This window comes from Gasterosteus aculeatus, chromosome 5 (genome assembly GCF_964276395.1).
Source record: "Gasterosteus aculeatus chromosome 5, fGasAcu3.hap1.1, whole genome shotgun sequence".
Classification (NCBI taxonomy): Eukaryota; Metazoa; Chordata; class Actinopteri; order Perciformes; family Gasterosteidae; genus Gasterosteus; species Gasterosteus aculeatus.
This window is the reverse complement of record NC_135692.1, coordinates 12163956-12183341: the sequence shown is the minus strand read 5'-3', so window position 1 is coordinate 12183341 and position 19386 is coordinate 12163956. Positions and strand designations below refer to the sequence as shown.

General features: G+C 43.4%; 3 protein-coding genes and 1 long non-coding RNA gene across 13 annotated transcripts in view; 1 reads left to right on the top strand and 3 right to left on the bottom strand.

The window, feature by feature from the left end:
• Positions 1-107: 107 nt before the first annotated feature.
• On the bottom strand, positions 108-1101 carry LOC144408012 (uncharacterized). The gene is made up of 2 exons (XR_013467753.1): positions 974-1101; positions 108-793 (listed from the first exon to the last, which is right to left on the bottom strand). It is a non-coding gene; the product is annotated as an uncharacterized LOC144408012 (long non-coding RNA).
• On the top strand, positions 339-11631 carry LOC120819176 (zinc finger CCHC domain-containing protein 24). The gene is made up of 4 exons (XM_040176339.2): positions 339-805; positions 1726-1926; positions 9971-10135; positions 10548-11631. Exons 1-4 carry the CDS (start codon positions 593-595, stop codon positions 10659-10661), a joined length of 693 nt encoding a protein of 230 aa, XP_040032273.1. The 5' UTR covers positions 339-592; the 3' UTR covers positions 10662-11631.
• A 569-nt stretch (positions 11632-12200) lies between these two features.
• On the bottom strand, positions 12201-15234 carry LOC120819177 (peptidyl-prolyl cis-trans isomerase A). Its single transcript, XM_040176340.2, has 6 exons — positions 14898-15234; positions 14668-14698; positions 14030-14118; positions 13853-13949; positions 12875-12950; positions 12201-12594 (listed from the first exon to the last, which is right to left on the bottom strand). The coding sequence occupies exons 1-6, from the start codon at positions 15048-15050 to the stop codon at positions 12459-12461; spliced, it is 582 nt and encodes a 193-aa protein (XP_040032274.2). The 5' UTR covers positions 15051-15234; the 3' UTR covers positions 12201-12458.
• Positions 15235-15777: 543 nt separating this feature from the next.
• The window catches only part of LOC120819249 (zinc finger MIZ domain-containing protein 1), a 90972-nt gene continuing 87363 nt past the window's right edge, over positions 15778-19386 (bottom strand). For all 10 annotated transcript variants that reach the window (XM_078103423.1, XM_078103426.1, XM_078103427.1 and 7 more), the window contains one exon: positions 15778-19325. In XM_078103423.1, the coding sequence (XP_077959549.1) occupies positions 19218-19325 (108 nt within the window). In that variant the 3' untranslated portion in view covers positions 15778-19217. The remainder of the gene's footprint in view (positions 19326-19386) is intronic.

Sequence of the window (19386 nt, the reverse complement as noted above, 5' to 3'; positions counted from 1 at the left end):
TTCAATTAAATGTCTTTCTATTGATTAAAAATGAGGAAAAACTCCCATCATACACACATCAATCAATGCAAAAAAACAGCCTACACGGCTTTCCTTAAAAAACATTATATAATCGAGCCTTCTTTAATTGGCATGACAATTAGTGAAGTTAGTTTGAAACACAATTCCGTTCTCTGTTAAATGCGATGAAAATTAATCATCACTGTCTACGTTTTCATCCCGATGGCTGGTATATTTTTGGACTTCGCGCCCCTCTCAGTGACTCTGGTGGGAGAAGTGAAGCGGGCGGATGCGCCCTCATGTCGGACCTCCTATTTGCTGTGACGCTGCTGCCCACAGAGTCGTGTCTGGAGCGTCTGTTGCTGCTGCTGCTCACTTCCCAGCCGGCATTCAGGCGTTCGCGCTCCCTGCTTCAACTGTCGTCCGGTTAACCGGGGTCCTCCAGGGCTCCCCGGGTGTGACCACGAAGATCGCACCCACCCAGCCGAGAGTAAGAGGGGGATGACTGAAAGAAGTTGTGCCATCCAGAAAATCCGGCGGTTGCGACGGCGCTGATTCCAAGAGGCGCAAACCCCCACCCCAAACCTCCAATATGATGTCTGCCATAGAGAACGGGGGTCCCGTGTACCCACCTGCCCAGCTGCTCAACTGGGTCTACATGTCTCTGCAGGACGCTCAGAGCGGCACTCTGGATGCGTTCAAATCCGAGTCGGACACTTCACATCTGGACACGAACTTCTCCAAGCGCAGCGCAGCCGATCTGAGCGCCAACTATCTGAACAACTTCTTCCATCTGAGGAGTGAGGTAGAATTCATGTTGTGTTAATCCAGCTGGTAGTTTAAAAACCTAATGCCTACTCATTTATCTATTTTCTAATGCTGCATGTCGAAAATAGCTCCCCCTTTTACGGTTAATATAAAACACACATATTTCACTCCAGGTTATTTGTGTTGCCCATGCTGCAAACCTCACCTGCATGCCTCCACTTGGTCTTGCTGTGGTAAGCGGGTAGTGCATGAATATGGGTTTTGTACCCTGGTATAGTGCCTGAGTGTGCTCAGTCTGTTCTGGTGTCAGTGTGCAGCTGGAGGGGGAATCGCAGGTTTGAGAAAGACCTCTCACAAGGATTTAAAAATGTTACAGTTCACCCTGGCCGGCCTCTTGCTCGGTCAGAGGAATATGCTGTGTTCACCCAGTGGGGTTCAGTGCTGCTTGTTTTAATACTGGCCCATTTAGGAAATGTAAGGATAACAGACACAGATACCGGCATATACGGATAGTAGAATTTGCTGTACTTTAATGAGAAATTCACGTTGCAACTTTAACAATGAAACAATTGAAATAGCATATTGTCGCTGCAGCCGTGCCACGGCAACGGTGCCAACTGTAATGTGCATGTGAATCCGATCACAATTGTCCGTCTGTAATGCCTTCAGAGTAAACAGCCAGTGTGTGCAGACTGTTCTTCATGTTTGCCCCTGCGGTGCCATAGCACCCGTCTCCTCCAGATGCACAATGATGCTGATTGTGGCCGGTTAGAAGAACGCACAACAATGGCATTTTGTTCGTGACGAGGAAACAGACACTGATTAAAATGCGGTAAAAGCGGCACATCTGCAGAGTTGAAATAACGTCGGCTACTGTCGGAGTCGCAAGCAGCGAAATCAACCAGGGTGATGATTGACATGCTGTCGGGTCACAACAAAAATGTTTTTCTCTGACAGGCCTTCAACAACAATTTCTACAAGAGCTCCTCGCCCTACGGGTCCCTCAACAATATCGTGGAAGGCCTGAGCTCTCTGGCGGACCATTTCTCGGACCTCTCCCTGTCCCCCGAGACTCGCAAATCCAGCAAAAGGCCGCCGCCCAACTACCTGTGCCACCTTTGCTTCAACAAAGGCCACTACATCAAAGATTGCCCTCAGGTGAGCCAGTCAGTGACGCCTCGCATCGGTCAGGTGCACAAACTGCCGTGCAGCGTGTAGGACCTTTGACCGGCCTCAGAGGCCTCAACGCACATATGAGGTGATGGATCTTGATGTGAATTTGAAGACACATTTGATCTGAATCCACAGCCTCCGTTTAGATTTTGGTCAACTTTTCACTGCTTCGAAAGAAAAATAATGTTATTAAAATGGATTCCAAGTTAGTTTTTTAGTGAAATAGCTTGCTTACCACGTATTTGAGTTAGATGTACCACTGCAGGTTGGTAATGCGCAACAGATGCCAGATTGCATCTGTGAGCCAACCTTAATGAAAGATGATAGGTCTCCCTGTGGAACTAGGCACAACCTCTTCTCCAAACAGGGGAGAAATATTACCACTGCTTCATGTGCAGCTGCGGATCCCCATTGATCATGCTCAGGGGGAAATGTCTGCCATTTGTTAGGTGGAAATAATAAAATAGAATTAATCACATGACTGATGGACAGGATGTGTTCAAGAAGCGCGATAACAAAAAAGCAGATGTACAAATAGCTGGTAATATATAAATATTGTTATTTTAAATATTGTTGGAGCAAGATTTCAATTACTGCATCAGAACATAAAAAAGCAATTTTTGAAAAACATACTTATTTGCTTTCTTTCCGAGACTTAAATGAAAAAATGGATACCACCCTCGGGCCTGAGACAGCAGCCTATAAGTTTGGCTTAGCATTAAAAGACTGAAAACAGTTAATCTGGCTCTGTTCAACGACATGTAACACTGCACTTTTGTTACCTTTGGACGGAGCCAAGCTAAGCTACTTAGCTTCTAAAAAGGAAGAGTGGGAAGTCCGTCGGTTTTCTCACACATCTGCCGTGGCCACATCTCGATCTCCAGCGTCGTCTCCGAGAGCTTGTCTCCTCCATCGCTTTTGCACCTCAGCAATGAGAGTAGAGGAATGCGGGGAATGTGGAGAAAATAATTTGCTGTGAGCTTATAGCATCACATCTGTGCACACCCACACTAACGCAACAGGACGTGTGTCTCATCGTTGGTTGGTCAGTCTCTAAAGAACATCTAAAACACGTTGAAACCGGAACACTGACACACGGACACTTCATTTGTAGCACATGTCAGTACTTAAGTTGTGTGCGTCTTTACAACCACCAATTTTCTGCCCAGGGTGTTTCGTTCAAATGACGACCCAGGCCTTGCAAAAAATCTTTGTGAAAGCTCCTTTTTATGAAGCGGTGTGAAACATCTCATTAGCAGCGGTGAGTTTCTTTGCACTGTTTGTCTCAGGCCTCCATAGCTGAGCGGTTTTCACTGGAGCCGCAGTGGACAGGAATCAAAGAATGTCACGGCTCGGCAAGATGACAGAAGAAGCACACAGGAAGTGGGTGTGCGGGGCCTTTAACAGTCTCTCTCTCTGGGTGGAATGGGGCCCACGTCAAGTCTAAGAGTCTGCCTCTTTGATAATAAAACACATGGTACCTCAGTGGGAACCTTAAGTGATGAAGAGTAATGAAATGTGCCAGTTAAGGCGGCGCTGCAGCCGTGCCGAAAGGTATTAGATGTGCCGGCCGTGCTGCGCTCGGCATGAAGGTGGCAAACATCCTGTTGACAGCACGGTGGAGAGTTGGGTTACTCGCTCCAGCGGAGGGTTAAGACGTCAAAGGCTGACTCGAGGGTATTTACGATTTACTCCCTTTGCAGCCACGCCCCTCAAAATGTGCAAAATCTGGAAACCATTTCTGCCGGGCCGGCTCTCCGCCGCCCTCGCTCTGCTTTAAAAAGAGGATGTCAGATTTTTATCATGTGTTGCTAATATTTCAGACCCACAGTGATGATTACAGCGCAGTTGTCATGACAAACGGGCTCTTCAGTTGAACGCTCTTCTGAAGCCTAACTAATGAACTGCTTTTTGTTCTTTTTGGCTGCAATCTGAGGCGTTTTTAGCTCTAGTAATCTATTCTGTTGGGACACTCTCGATGTCTTACTATCCAACGGGCTATTACTATCCATCTACTGAAAACGATCCGTAATCTGTATCAATTTTGATTACAAAACTGTTTCTGTTTTCCACCAAATGACAGGCAAGTTTGACACCTTTCACCCCTTGACCCGAGAGTCCCAGCATTTTATTGACCCTGCGGGCAATTAAGCAGCCGAACCCGGTTACTGTAAAGCGAATACACTAGTGACAGTGTGCCGAGGGCACACGGGTGTATGGTGGGAAGAGCCTGGGCTAAATAAGGAGAGCATTGTTTCTCCAGAGGGGCTGTGGAACCAAAGGTCAGGAAGTCAGGCTGTATTGTTCGCTCAGCTCTGCTTGGCTGCAGTCATCTCCGTCTCACTCCGTCTCTGTCTGTGCAGATGCGAGCGGCTGTCCGACGCTCGTTTAAAGGGCCAGAGAGAAGCTACCCAGACATGTCTGCGTCCAGAATGTGTTTTTGGAAACAGTGGGTAGCACAGGAAGTGTGTGTGTGTGTCTGCAGTTGAAGTTTGATCGGGTTTGAATAGAAGGAAAACCTCGGCCTTGATGATTACTTTGGATGGAGGAACTTTTGACGGTTGCAAGGCGTGCAGATGATTCATGACCTGTTTGGCACATAAAGAGTGAAACAGATCAACGTCTCTAAGATGATTTCCAGTTTCTACTTTGTACGGATTAAACAAACACGATACGAAGTGAGTCAGGCTAACTCGTTTCAAGTCTTTGTGCTAAGCTAAGCAGCTGCTCTATACGCCACTTACAATTATTGAATAAAAGTAATAATGTTAAATAACTTTCACATCCAAAAATATTCCACAGTACTTCATTGATCTGTTTTGGGTCACGTGCAACCTTTAACATTTAGGCTAACATCTAATCCAACACCACACCATAGAAGTAAATACTGGCAGTATTTCTTAGTGGCTTTTTAAAGGAAAAAGCCAACATTTTGGGAGAGATAGATAATCACATTCTTGTAACGAGTTGGATGAGAACATGTATACCGCTCTCATATTATTCCGTTGTATAAGAAGCAACATCCAGCGGTTAGCTAGCCTAGCCTAGCTTAGCCTGCAGACTGGAAACAGTCCTCCACTAACACCCGATATGTGGTTTGTTTAATCCGTTACACAAGTTGAGAGCATCTTTTCTGCTGATATCTTGGTTCAAGTACTGATAACGACATTAGTTTCATTTATTTTTTTTTGGACTGGACATCACAGGTGGAGCGACGCAATTCATCGGCGAATGTGAAACTGGTGAATCTCAAGCAACGCTGACTAATTACAGCTGCTTTGGTTCTTTTGTTTTCACTGGTGATAAACCTCTTATCTGTCCTCGGTGTCTGTTGCCTTTGGCCGGCTCATCTGCTGAGGAGGATGAGCAAGATAGAGGAAACCGTGGTATGTGGGGTAGATAGACTCCCGCTGATAAAAAGTGTCCGTCCTCCGCTCAAAGCTAACGAACATATCGGAGAAGAATGCTGCGCAAGTCTGTTTGTATGCGGTTACGTGTTTTCAAGATAAAACCCTTTTGTCATTCTGAGAAAATGTCTTTCTCACACTGTGGCTCCAAACACACAGTATCACATCTTTAGGAAATGTGCTCTTGAAATGTAACTTTGGAAACAGCAGTTTTCAGAACAATCTCACCTGGACCATCAAGTAGCTTTTGAACTTATTCTGAAGTTTGGTATGACTCTTCAATACATGCTTCGCTTACATCAACTTCAAAACGTGACAGCAGAGTTCTATGCACCAATTCCTCAACATGACGATGAAATCAAACTAATAGCTGACTTGTTAACCTGACCCGGGCATCACGTTGACACGACAGCCATAACATTTGGCCCTGAGTCTCGCTCAGCTCTGTTTTCAACTGGAATTGGGAATATGTTGCTGTCGTATTATTTCCACCACCTGGCTCTGCCACTCACCCTTTGTGAAACGCAACACCGGTTTACAGCTGTGTGACTGCGGCTCGGTCAGAGCCTGCACCGGGCCGAGTGTGTTTGGTGTCGATAATCCTCCTGTGAAAGCAACACCGGGCGTGAAGTAGATGCTGAGAAGAGTACTGCCTGGGAGTCCGCGTGTGAGGAAATCTCTCTCCGCAGGCTCAGAACAATGGGACTGGTGCAAGATTGAAAATCTGGAAAGCCATGTCGGAAAACAAAAATTTGCTGTTTGGCCTCCAGTTCTTTCAGTCTAATCATATGTGGTTTGGAGGGCGGAGGGAGGATTTAGATATGCAAGATTTGCAAAAAGACTGCGGATTACAGCTTCATATCTAGTAAAGTTGAGTTAACGGTCATGATAATCTGATATGTCAATGAGAGAGATGCTTCCGATGGAGACACAGGGTTGGATTTCTCATGATTGTTCAGTTGCTATTTGCTTTGTTACAACTGTGACATGAAATCAAAAGAAACTAATGCCGTCCGAAAAGTTGTAGTAAGTGTGTTTCAAGCATAAAAAGTTACAGTATATGTGTTGCATCGTGAAAAAGACTCTTTGAAAAGATTTCTTTCTCCTTTCTTGGAAGGAGGACAACTACTATTATTCAAGCTGCGTTTTCAAACAGCTGGTTTTGTCCAACCACTACCCTAAAACCCCAACGTTTATTTCATCCATTTATTGGTTTTACAGCGATATAAAACGGAGAAAAAGTAAATCCCAACCATGCAAAAGCAGGCATTTCTTTCCTTAAAAAAACAGCAGTTTAAATGTGTACTGTATCACGAACACAAGCCATCCCCTAGCCTCTCTTTGGGTGCAATATTAATTGTCTCCCATAAAACAAAACAGCTATTCTGATGCTCTGGAAGATTGCAAGTGATCAATGTGTTGCTTTAAACCCACTTTGAGATAATTCATTTCACAAATTAATAAAAAGGGCCACGTAAGTCAACACAGGGCTCTTTTAAAACATAGCATACACATTGCTGTGGATTTCAGTCCTGGCAGTAATGTGTTTTTTTTTCTTTGCTAACAGCTGGACTTCTCCCTGATGCTGTGGGGGTCTGATACAAATTAAACCAGCGAGGGAGCGAGAGAGAGGAAGAGAGAGAGAGAGAGAGCACTGCGGGTTTGTTAGTGCGGAGTAATTGACCACATGGTATCCAATAGGCCGCGTTCTCCAGGATGAGCGTCTCACGGGGCAATGAAAGTGGGGGGGGGGGGGGGAGAAAGGAGGGAGAGGTGGGTTGGGGTAGTCCATTGTTTATCCTGATGGTTTCCAGATGATGGCAGGGGGGGGGGGGGGGGGGGGGGAGGCAGCCAACCACCCGGGCCTCTCTCACCAGGCTGCTTATCTGCCACAGCCCCATACTCTGGCGTTACTTACTCGGGGGCCGTTTACGCGACAGGAGTTATGACCCTTGGATGGGATGTTTTGTGCTGCACATAATAAATTAATTTAACATCTATTTTTCTTAAACACAAAAGTTTCTCACAGACAGTTTTGAGGTTGCAAATATTTTCCATGAAAGCCGTCTAAGAATGAAAACATGTATTTTTAGCTGTGTGAGAAGAAGAGTTAAAGCATTAACAGAATGTTAGTCCAAAAGCAACCTTCGACTAAGCCTAGAACAATAGGCCACTTGGTTTGCAGCCACGCCAGCAGCTCGGCTTCGGGGTGGGACCAGACTGAAACATCTCAACAACTTTCACTTTTTACTTTTTAAAACACATGACAATAGCTATACGTTAGCCTCGGTAGATCTTTGTGTTTAGTGCTGATTAGTAATTATTAAATATTAGCACTATGGTTGACTCTTGCTTGAAAATACACTCCATTTTTAGCTGCGGCACTGATGAACCTTTGTCAGTGAAATTGTTTTGTTGGCATCAAACCAAGTTGCTCATTTTGTAACAAGTAACAATTGTTGTTTGGCCTCCCGTGACTGTAATATTGAATCACTCTAAATGCTTCACCTCATTTTTCATGCTTTTACTTTGTTGTGTTTTTAATCTTGCCCATTTGAGACACCCACTGTGTTGGTTTGAATAATATTTATTTAACTAATTTAAATACCTTAATGTTTCTTCTAGGCACATAATAAAATATAATTCATTGTGTGTTAGGTCTGTTAAATCAACTGTAGATTTGTGCATTCTTTCGGCGGTCACAAAAACGTTCCTGCTTTTCCATCAGCGCATCCAGTCGTTGCCGGGTCACGAGTGTGACTTTCATGTACCGGTGGTGAGATGTCACATGTCTGATGGCACCGGTGGAAACTACGGACTGTGCCATGCCCTTTGCTGCACTGTGGGGCGCCGGGCTCTGGGGTAGACTTTGTTTTGCTTGTTCTGCAGAATGAAAGCTGTTTCCTCCCTCAGGAAGATGATGCCGCGCTCTCCCTGTTGGGAAAGAGGGCTATCATCAAACGGGACCCCCCCCCCCCGGTGGCTAAAATGATGCAAACACATGCATGCCGGGAACTGCTTCACCGTGGCCTTCACAGTGGAGACCCTTGACTGTTGGAACCGCGGCGCGTTTTGTTAAACACACGTAGAGTTCCCGAGTGAATACCAAGATCTGATCAGTGTTGAGCCTGACATGTGTACCTGCTGTGAAATCCAAACAAGATATGACGTGAACCCCTCTGGTGGTGCAGATTCAGACCTTAATTTTCAACTTGCCCTACTTTCCAGCCGAGGCGCTTTTTAATCTAAACCAGTCGTGTCGAGACGACTTGGTCGTGATGGGTTCAGGATTTTGTCATGTTATACAAATGCAGGGTTCATCTGGGTTTTATTTCCTCTCTGCTAAGATCTTCATGTCCTGATTGGTGGGTTGGAGCCAGCTGGGAGGGATGACAGAGTGCCGGAGGTATTTGTCCTATAGCAGGGAGGGCTCTCCCATTGCCCCCCCCACACAGGCCGGGGCCTCCTTTACGGTCCCTCGAGAACACAGCTGGAAGGGGGGGGGAGTTCATTTCTAATGGGAAAGCTGAGACGACTCCTATTCCGTCCAACAAATACCTTCACAGGGATTCAGCCCATAAATATGGGAGTAAACAACCATTTGCTGGGTAAAGAGTGCTGGATGTAAGTCTAACTGAGCAGAAAACGAGTTTGCCCTCTCCATGTGTGTGTTGTTATCCCAGCTCCCCCTTGCTTTTGTTCACGTCATACGCTTTATATAAGAAGTGGACGTACTGTGATGTCCCACTGGTTCGTGGACTGCTGTTTTGATCACTGGAGTTGGACATGCTGGCCGTCACCGTCATGGTTTTTAGCTGTTCTTAGCTGCACTTCTGATAAAACCAGAAGTGCCAAAAGGCTGGAGGAAGGCCTCTTTAGGAGACACAAAGCAGAAAACACACTGGGAAAGGTTCAAGTTGTAAGACAAGATGTCCCAGAATGGCAAAAGTTGTGTAAACCACGGCACAGAGCGAACCCTGCTTCAGCATCTATGTTACTCTTGAGTTTTCTCATAGACTTTCAGAAAAATGTTAAGGCACTTCTCCGTTTGGACATCAGCTACTAGATTTGTGACGGTGGCTTATCCTGATATTTAAACCATAACTTTATCCCAATGCTTTAAATCTGACCAAGAACTCACTCAAACAGGATTTCTTAAGTTGGGCTGCTTTAAGCACACAGTATATATGTTCCAACTTTGTTTAAATAGTTTTTCTTCTCCGTAGTCATTTAAATGTCTGCACCGGTCTTGTATAGTTTAGAAAAAAGGTCCACTTGTATTTTACCGCATGGCTCACTTTTAGGGGGCCGCGTTAATTAATCTACAAAGCAAATGAGCTCTTTAACTTATTTTGACAGACACCGTAAATAATCGTCTCATTCCTCGGACAAAGCTACTGGAGGAACTCGGCTCAGCGGGGCTATCACTTCCTGCTCCAATTCCACCCAGCTTTTAATTGGCTGCTGTCCAAAGACCCCCAAACAGGTCGGTCAGTCTCACGCAGGTTAACGGCGTTGAGAGGCAAGAGCCCAAATAAAGCTATGGCGGTTTACATGCCGTTAGCATCGAGTGGGTTAAGGCGAAGTCAGTAACGTGTGGTCTGCTGTGCGATTGTGTTCAGGCTCGGCCCAAAGGAGAAGGCCTGACCCCGTATCAGGGAAAGAAGAGGTGCTTCGGCGAATACAAATGTCCTAAATGCAAGAGGAAGTGGATGAGCGGGAACTCCTGGGCCAACATGGGACAAGAATGTATCAAGTGCCACATCAACGTTTACCCTCATAAGCAGGTAAAAGTCCATGCGACCCACACATACGTCAGCAAACTGGGGTGGCTGCTTGGTAGCGGAGGGGCCCAAAGATGGAGCCTTCCTCGTGGGGTTTCTTAATGGGCACCTGGTCTGTTTCAGTTGAATTATCTCAGGAAAAAAACTGCCTTTCCTGCACTTAAATGCATTGCATGCGTTCTGAGCTAATGATTAAACAACAAAAGGTTAATCAAATTTACAATTCATCCATTCATTTCAGTGTCAATTTAAGTCTTAATGTTATGAACGCTGTTTTATAGAAGTATCCCCAATGGCAAGAACACACGACCCAAATATATAAATAAATGAAAAATATTATCGCAACTGGACTTTTAGGGTTTTCATTGACTGCTCTGACTGCGAGAAGTGATTCCTTTTCTTTTTTTTCTCCCAGCGACCTCTGGAGAAACCGGACGGCTTGGATGTGTCGGACCAGAGCAAGGAGCATCCACAACACCTGTGTGAAAAGTGCAAAGACCTCGGCTACTACTGCCGCCGCGTGCAATAAAAACACTCCACTCGCCTTACGTACCCCTTTCCAAGCTTTATAAAATAGGGAGGTATATTTTATCTACGGAAAATACATCTATTTACTTTATTGGATCTAATGCATCTAACGGTTTCATTCTCATGAGCCTCTTTGACACTGTGATTCTATATATGAGAGTATAAGAGGATCATCTTACTTTATATTTGCTGGGTTCTTGTAATTTACTCAGTTATCATTACGTGAATATTCAGTTGAAGTCTTAACTATGAATCTTACCAACTGTGAATTAGGAAAAAAAAATCCTTTGTCTGTATTCACTCATGTCTAACATGTTGGAACAAAAGAGTCCAGATGAAGATTTTCTTTTACATGTTTGTTTATTCCAGAAATAACTTAAATGTAATGATGTTTCTGTATAAAATATGCAACAAGTATTTGCTAAGTAGGATATTCAGTATCCGTGTGTATCTGCATTATTATTATTATCTGTATTATCCGTACTGGAGGGTACATCATTTTTGAATATATTAAGTCATTACTTTTTTGTTGATTATTACACATTGTGAAAGAATATATTAGCCAACTAACATTTATTCTTTACAAGTATTAGTCTGTAGGGAGTGTGTCATTCCAACTATTAAAGCAATGCAATATAATAGAAACTTTTAGATTTCTTAAAAAATAGAATACATGTTAGTAGTGGGAAAGTCCCACCAATGTGCTTTTTAGGGGTCAGAAGTCGCAATGTGTCTTGTATGTCAAATGAGACGGAAAGGAGCGCACATCTGGACAAACCAAAGGTTTCAGGATTAGGTTTGATGAAGGATCCAAGTAGAAAGTTGTTTTTCAATGAAATTGTGATGATAAATGAGTATGAAACCGAAATACTGTTTATATAACTGTGTAAGACATGTGATACACCATTTATTGTGCCTTACTGAAATTATTTCTTAAAATGTTTTTTGTATTAAAATGTATTTAAAACTTGGATGTATACGGTTTCTATAAGAGCGTCGTTTATAATAAATCAGTGTGGATTAGATGCAAAGTCCACAAAAGTCCGTATAGCCGACAACCGATAAGATCTGTCTTCAACATTAACTCTTCCAGATGTGATGGACTTTTATTTCCACCACAACATTAGACACAATCTCCATCTCTCTTAATATTTTTCCTGCATCTGGTTTAATTTTTTTATGGTGAAGAAAAATCACCCTCTCATATAGCAACATAACGAGTAGAACAAAAAGCCCCCCCCCAAATAAAACATTTCCCTTTGCAGGAGCAATGACCTCTGACATTTCACAACTTAAGTATTCTGGAAAGATGTCAGCAGAATAAATACTTAGCAGAATAAGACCATTAGTCAATGGAGGCTGATGAGGAAAACAGGAGGCGGGAAGAGCGACACTAATCTCACTCACCTGGTAAAACAACCCCTCCAACCCCCCAATAAACACACCTTTGACTCAAACAGCTTTGGTGTGAAGCAGTTCGTACTGCTTGGACATCCACGGTGATGTAATATAAGAGCAGATGGCAGAAACAACTCCACAATTTACGAAAAAATGTATACTTTATTTTTTTAGTATCTTCCAAACCCATTTCATGATCAGGAATGAACATCTCCTCAATTACAATAGTGGTCATTTTGTATTGAAAAACACACGTTCACATTTTAGTCTATGTCACAGTTGAGTGCGTTAGCGCCGGTACCTGAAGAAAGACCGAGGCAGAGATGATATGTAAGCATCTGCTGCAGCGAGGAGGGGCAGCCTGCGGGGGGAGGGTTGGGGGGGGGGGGGGGGGCATCGACTACTCGAGCTCCCCACAGTCGGCGATCGTGATCTTCTTGGAGGTTCGCCCGGATTGAGACCCGAAGGACTCCACTTTCTTGATCACGTCCTGTCCGTCCTTCACGCTGCCAAAGACAACATGCTTGCCGTCCAGCCTAAATGAAGAAAGCGGAGGTTTATTATCACGGCTCGGGACTGTGAGACGACCCCCGATGCACCCAGCAGGGACGGACTCTCGCCTTTCCGTTGATGGTGATGCCACCATTCCCGCAAGGGTTTTGCCATTTTAGGTCGTCATGTACAAAGAATTCACAACGAGGTTGAATTGATCACTAAAGTTTCCCCAACTGGATGGAATCTACCAGTTGAACGCCCAAAATAAAAAGTTATTTGTTGAAACTGACAACGTGTAGAGCAGGATGAAAAGGCACATACCATTCTGTTTTACTGGTGCAGATGAAGAACTGGGATCCGTTGGTGTTGGGTCCGGCGTTGGCCATCGACAAGATGCCTACAATGCAGCAATTAAAAAGGTGTTACTACTTTAAAACATGTCATGTGTTTGGTAAAAAACAAACAAACCAACCGCCTTTCAGCTACAGAAAGACCGATTTAAAAATGTACTGAATCACTAAGAAACAAAATAACAAATCAGTAAGGGTCATGGATCCCTGGCATACGTACGCAAACTCCAATCTCATGGTCACATAAGACAGTTCAACATGTAATACCAAGAAAATAACTGGGTAGAAGAAAACAACGGAGGATGGCTGGATTAAAAAAAGCCTTTGTTGCTGTTATTTGTGTGCTTTTCCTCCTTCTAGAAATCAAGAGGTCTGTTGCGAAATGGTACATTGAGAGAATCATTTCTTCTCATCACCAAGTTTATTATGAAAGGGGATCACTCAAACACTATTTGTTCAACTCTGCCTCCTGGTGGGGAAGATGGGGAAGACAAACCATGTGGCAACGTGGAACACGAAGCGTCATGTGTATTTAGCTTAAATGATATTTGGAAATGTCCCCTTGCAAAGGCAGAGCAGGGCACTCACAAATACTTAATCCGTTGCTGTTTGTTGGATGCTCATTACAACAATAAATATTGTAACCTAGCCTGGTTTCCAATATTAGCCATGGAGGAAGAAAACCCCTGCTAATCTGTCAGACAGTGCAGCTTGTAAAAAGTGATTTGCACTACAGTCACGTTATTAAACTCTGTAGTTTTTAAGTGGACCGTCCTAATGTTGCAGTCTGTGCAGCCCGGTCTGTCCTGCTTCTTGCATCTAAGGAAATGGTGTTAGATGGCTGTAATACAAACTGACTTGCCCTGAAAGAATGAAAGAAAACTGTAATTGAATACTCCTAAATTCCGTGACGTTCTCAGTAGTGTTACAAAAGGAGCGGGACGATTACCAGGTCCGGTGTGCAGCAGCTTGAAGTTCTCATCGGGAAACTTCCAGCCATAGATCGACTTGCCTCCAGTTCCATTGTGGTTAGTGAAATCACCGCCCTGCAATAAAAGAAAACAAATACAGACTTTAACAGCTGTAACGCTCGACGGCAAAGAGGACACATAGGAGGGAAGCCTACCTGGCACATGAACTGAGGGATCACCCTGTGGAACGTGGATCCCTTGTAACCGAAGCCGTGCTCCCCGGTGCACAGCGCCCTGAAGTTCTCTGCCACAAAAGATGCATGTCAGATTCCCCGTCTGCTCCGTGGTTTCCTCAAGTGAGGATGATCCGAGCTGGGTCCCACTCAGTATCGATCACTTACTTGAGCCAAAGCACCGTAATTCGAATATAAAAAAGGGAAAGCGCTCAATGTGCAGTGATATGATCCCTGTTAGTGTTATCTGTATGATGTTATTGGATCCCATATTTTGTATTACTTTATTTTATTACTTGTGCACTGCGGTCTTGTTGTCTATTGTTACACTGTCTACTGTCACGCACCAACCGCCAAGTCAAATTCCTTGTATGTATGACATATTTTGGCAATAAATGTTTCCTGATTCCAATAACATTGCTGCATACGCTTCAGTTTACTGCTGACCTTGGTGAAGGAGGCCCTACTTTGTGTATTGTTGGCTGGTTTGATCAAACACAAGAAATCATGCTCAAATGTCTCTTATTTTTGGGTGAGTTCATCTTAATCCGTCAGTTCATCCGACTAAAGCAGCCAGACAGCATTTGCCTCTCGGGTGGGTTGGAGGTGCGAGTACTCACCTGCAGTCTTTGGCACCACGTCGGCGTTTAGCTGCAAAGAGAAAGGAAAAAAGGAGAGTTACTCAGCAGCGTGCGAGCGATCCGCTCCTGTTCCAACGTGCGCCGATCTCACGCTTCCACCTCCGAGCAACACCTGCCGTAAACGAACCGGTGCCTGTCGCAAGGACACGGCCACAACAGCGCCGGGCACTCGCCGTGCACTCTTAGCGGTTAGGGACACGCCGTCTCACCTCAAAGGTCACCCTCCCGAGGGGCTGGTTGTCCGCAGCAATGTCAAAGTAAACCGTCGGGTTCTTGTTGGCGGCCGCGGGGCCGCTGCTGTACATGCGCGCGGCGGTGAACGCCAGGGAACATAACTTTATCCTGTTCGGTATAATTAACATTTTTATTTTTAAAAGAGAAGGTAATGCGGTTCACCGAGACGCTGTGTTCGTCGATGAGTCGGTCACGCGTAACGTTACGAGGGGGGAGGAACCATCACCGGAAGTACATCTTCTTCCCTAAACGACGGCGGATTGAAACCTCGCGAGATTACACCTGATCGCGTGTAGCCAGTGGCAACCCTATTTGATTTGTAGCAATAACATCAACATTATAGTAATAGAGAAAAAACATACATATACCTTTATGAATGTATTTAATAACATATAAAACAAAATAGTAAAAATGATTTCATGGCTGCAAATGGAGCTTTTTTGTTTAAAATTGCAGACCTTTAGGTTTCAAACCAATGGACTGAACCTTCTAACTGTATATACAATAGTAAAATTGTGTCACTACCTTGAGCAGCTACAACAGTAGGCTGCTTCTCAGACTTCAATGCATCATCATTAATATAAATTATTACAACATAGTTCAAATGACTGATCAAATCCTCCAAATCATCTAATGAGCTGTTAACAAACAAACCTTGTTTCTGTTGTTCTGTGATGTTAATGAATGTGGGTAGTTATTAATTCCATATAATTACAAGCTGGCCCTAAGCTACTTGAATTAAAACGTGATAGCCATAATTTACACCTTCTGCTTGCATAATCAGCCTTTGGGAGTTAGACAGGTGTGATCCTTAGACTATGACGCAAGTGCACAAAAGACACGACCACAGTGACGTACAAGTATCATCTGAATACATATTTATTAGATAAATATTAGGTTGTCACATCATCTAACTACATACAAGTTCTGCAAGACTAAAAATCACAATTAGTTCCTTTTATTTTCTGACCAGTTTAGAATATGAAATGATTGTACATACAATGTACACAATAGAGACAATGGCCACATTGCATGAATCACCTTAGATTGTAGGATTTTTCAAACTTCTCATGATATCAAAAAATTGTACAAACTATGGATTTGGTTACAATCTTCTGGACCCGTCCAACCCACCACCTTGCTCTCACCCCTCCGAACAATTTTCTATGTAACCTTTTTTTTTCCTCTTCCTTTTTTAGTTCAGCCCCTCGAGTGTGCAGGTGACAGACTAGAACACAGGCTAAATATTACATGTAAAACATAGCTGTCCCAGTTCTCCTACTATAAAGAGCTGAAAGTATGTTACATGAGAACAAAATGCTGAGAGATACCCACAGACACTAACTAACAAGTTTAATTTTCCATATTCAGCCACTTCCAGTAGAGGGGTTGCAAGCTTTTTATTATTCGGAAAAAAACAATGCACATTCCCAGGGAAAATGAATACATTTCTGTTCACATGTCTCTATATTCATTTACATATATACAGGCATCCTTGGGACGTTTGATCTGGCCTTGCCCTCAACATCTTTTCCAGGCCACTGTTATCTTTTTGTCATTTCAAATTTTCCTTTTTTGAAAACAACTTCCCCCAGAGAAATGACCCTTTATTGTGATTGTGCCACAACACATTTGAGGTGCTGCCTTATATGAAATTTGCTCGCTTGAAAGTAAAGACAAAATGTGAAATAGTGATGACGTCCATCGGATTGATTGAAAGTTTCAATTCTGATAGTAAAATAGTAAAACGTGGATATTTTAATTTAATGTCTCTTTGTGACATAAATATGCAACAACATGTCAGTGTGCTGAACTGGAAAAAATATATTTCTTAAATGACACTTAAAATAATGTTTACATAAAACGAGGGTGGTTAAATCAGCACAATGCTACAGTTGAAAGAAATTGGATTTCTAGCCTTACAGATTAATAAGAAAAACCAGTACAAAATAATTTACCAAAAACAAAAAAGGGGATAAAAATGTATACGGTTTCATGCTTTTAAAAAAGCCAAATTTTCTATAACAAAAATATAAACAATATTATGGATTTCTTTAAAATATTGTTGTGATACCACTGTGTATTGACAATTAGCAACAATTATGATATTCACATAGCTCACTAATTACACTGAAAGCCAGTCGACACCACATCTTTTTTAAACTATTACTGTTCAGAATCACTGATAAAATGTTAACATAAATTGATGAACAGACAACACTTTTGATAAAATACGGCGGCGTAAAAGAAAAGAAAACTGAAATGAGGCTACACAACCACTGTGAGCTGATGTTGGGATGGAGGGTTTGGGGGAAGGAGGGGGGTGGGGGGCGGCACATATAAATGGGACACCGTCTACAAACGACAGGTGTGAGACAGGTGAGTGCACTGGGAGGAAAGTGACTAGAAAGCACGGCAACCTGGGGGAAATAGCTTATGAGACATTTAGACTCGCCCCCCCACAACGAGGAGGCGAGACAGCTGTCGTATGCTGGTTACAAACAAAGTCAGTGGTTAGATGGGAGCCTGGGAGCGTGTGTTGTTAGGTCGGACGACTAATGATCAAGGACGAACATCATCGAGATGATACAAAAATATTCACAATGATATTTACAGTACAATAGCATCTTCTTTTAAAAATAATACATTTGCATACTGAACAGCGCTCTTCTCAAAAAGTGAAATTGAAAACAAAAGTGGCAAAAGGTCTGCGGCCAATACTGCTTTAAAAACCACTTCTTGAACAGCAGTGATGGATAAACTGTATTCGTCCTCCCCTATATCTTTGAAATCAATATTTCTTCCCATCACACTGATGGACACACACGCGCACAATCTCACACCCACTCATGCACGCACTCGCAGTCTCACAGAGGGTCAAGCAAACACAAACCTCTCCATCCTCATCCTTCCGACTTTGGTGATGTTGAGCAATTTCCCAAAAGATTTATGGATAGTTAAATTACGCAGCAACAAAAAGAAAGCGATAACAAACAAACATAACACAGTATATCCAGCAAACACTCGGTAAATGTATTGCTGACATCGGCATTATCCCTTCAATGTTAGTGTTAAATACTAATACTAAATCTGATGGAAAATGAAACCAAAACGTACAAACCAAAACAAAAAAAGCCACGAAAAAAAGCAACTGATAAAAACCACACTATCTTTTCTTGTTACCACTTGGAACAGCACTAGACTTGGGCTTGGCACACATGCACTTTGTAGACTACTTTAACAGCACATCATTTAACAGGCGGAGAGATGCATCGTTGCAGAATTGCTGACACGTGCGACGCCGAGGCTCACGCAGAACAGACGGCATGGAAGGAGTCACAGCAGGAAGCAATAAACGCAGCAGGAACTATACAGCAACCCAGATCTCTCATTTTGTAGCTTTCCATTAAAAGCACTCCTCTGCACAGGAGGACGGTAACAATATGTGGAAGTACAGGTATGCTATTGTGTTTTTCAGTTTTTCCACCACTTTACTCTTAGGACTGTAGAGCAGGTATACCTTTTTTATGACAAAAATATGTATGTATCACAATTGTAGACAAAGTGGAAGCCGATTATTCCCAAAAAACCTCTTCAAAATGTCAAGCAAAAAAACTTTTAAAAACGTTTTCGTCAAGGACGGACAGGCCAATCTAACCGTATCTGTTCTCTTTCCTTCGTAAAACCCGATCGTTCATTTGGCATTTGCCAGAACCTCTTGTGCTTTTTAAATGACGTGTGGTGGACAAAACAGTGCGGCTAACCGGACCAGTTAGGGAATGGAGCTGTGACACCAGGAAGCTGTGGCCTCTCTGTTTGGAATAACAACATGGACATGGCGCACACTGGTCAGATAGCGCAGGTTTTTAACAGCTATTTTTCTGTTTTATACATTGAACACTTTTTTTTTTCTTCTCAAAAGGAAACAAAACATAAGATAAAAACAAAACAAAAGAAATGCTACAACATTTTCCTAATGTGCACACATACACACCTGTTTGTGGCGTAAAAAAAGATGAACCGAGTATAGCTGCACAGGTCAAAAGTATCGCCTGGGGGCGTCGCGCCCTGTCTTGGGAGTTTTTACCTCTTTCAGTCAATCTGTGCTGGCCAATGAAAACTGTACAAGAGGAAGAAGAGAAAGGGAGTACATCTTTGTGTTTATCAAGTACTGTGCGACCGCCCTGGGTTCTCGGGGGTGTGTGTGTGTGTGTGTGTGTGTGTGTGTGTGTGGAAGGGGAGGGGGGGTTACTACTGCCGGCACTCAGAAAAAGTTCATATGTGTCTGAATTGCCTCAATTGTTTTCGAAGAGCGATAGAAGGTCGTCGTTGCTATTGCTGGGGAGGTCCGGTGGATCCAGGTACGACAACAGCTCGTCTGGGTTAGCGAGCTCTGGGAGGAGCTGTAAGGAAGGAGGGGTGGTTTGTTTAGTCACTGTAGTGAGCACGGGTCATCGAAGACTG

Coding starts and splice junctions, on each gene's coding strand:
- LOC120819176 (XM_040176339.2), top strand. CDS start 593: ATGATGTCTGCCATAGAGAACGGGGGTCCCGTGTACCCACCTGCCCAG. Junction 1,927..9,970: donor ACATCAAAGATTGCCCTCAG/GTGAGCCAGTCA, acceptor GATTGTGTTCAG/GCTCGGCCCAAAGGAGAAGG. Junction 10,136..10,547: donor ACGTTTACCCTCATAAGCAG/GTAAAAGTCCAT, acceptor TTTTTCTCCCAG/CGACCTCTGGAGAAACCGGA.
- LOC120819177 (XM_040176340.2), bottom strand. CDS start 15,050: ATGTTAATTATACCGAACAGGATAAAGTTATGTTCCCTGGCGTTCACC. Junction 13,950..14,029: donor TCCCTCAGTTCATGTGCCAG/GTAGGCTTCCCT, acceptor CTTTTATTGCAG/GGCGGTGATTTCACTAACCA. Junction 12,951..13,852: donor GCTGCTGCACACCGGACCTG/GTAATCGTCCCG, acceptor GCTGCATTGTAG/GCATCTTGTCGATGGCCAAC.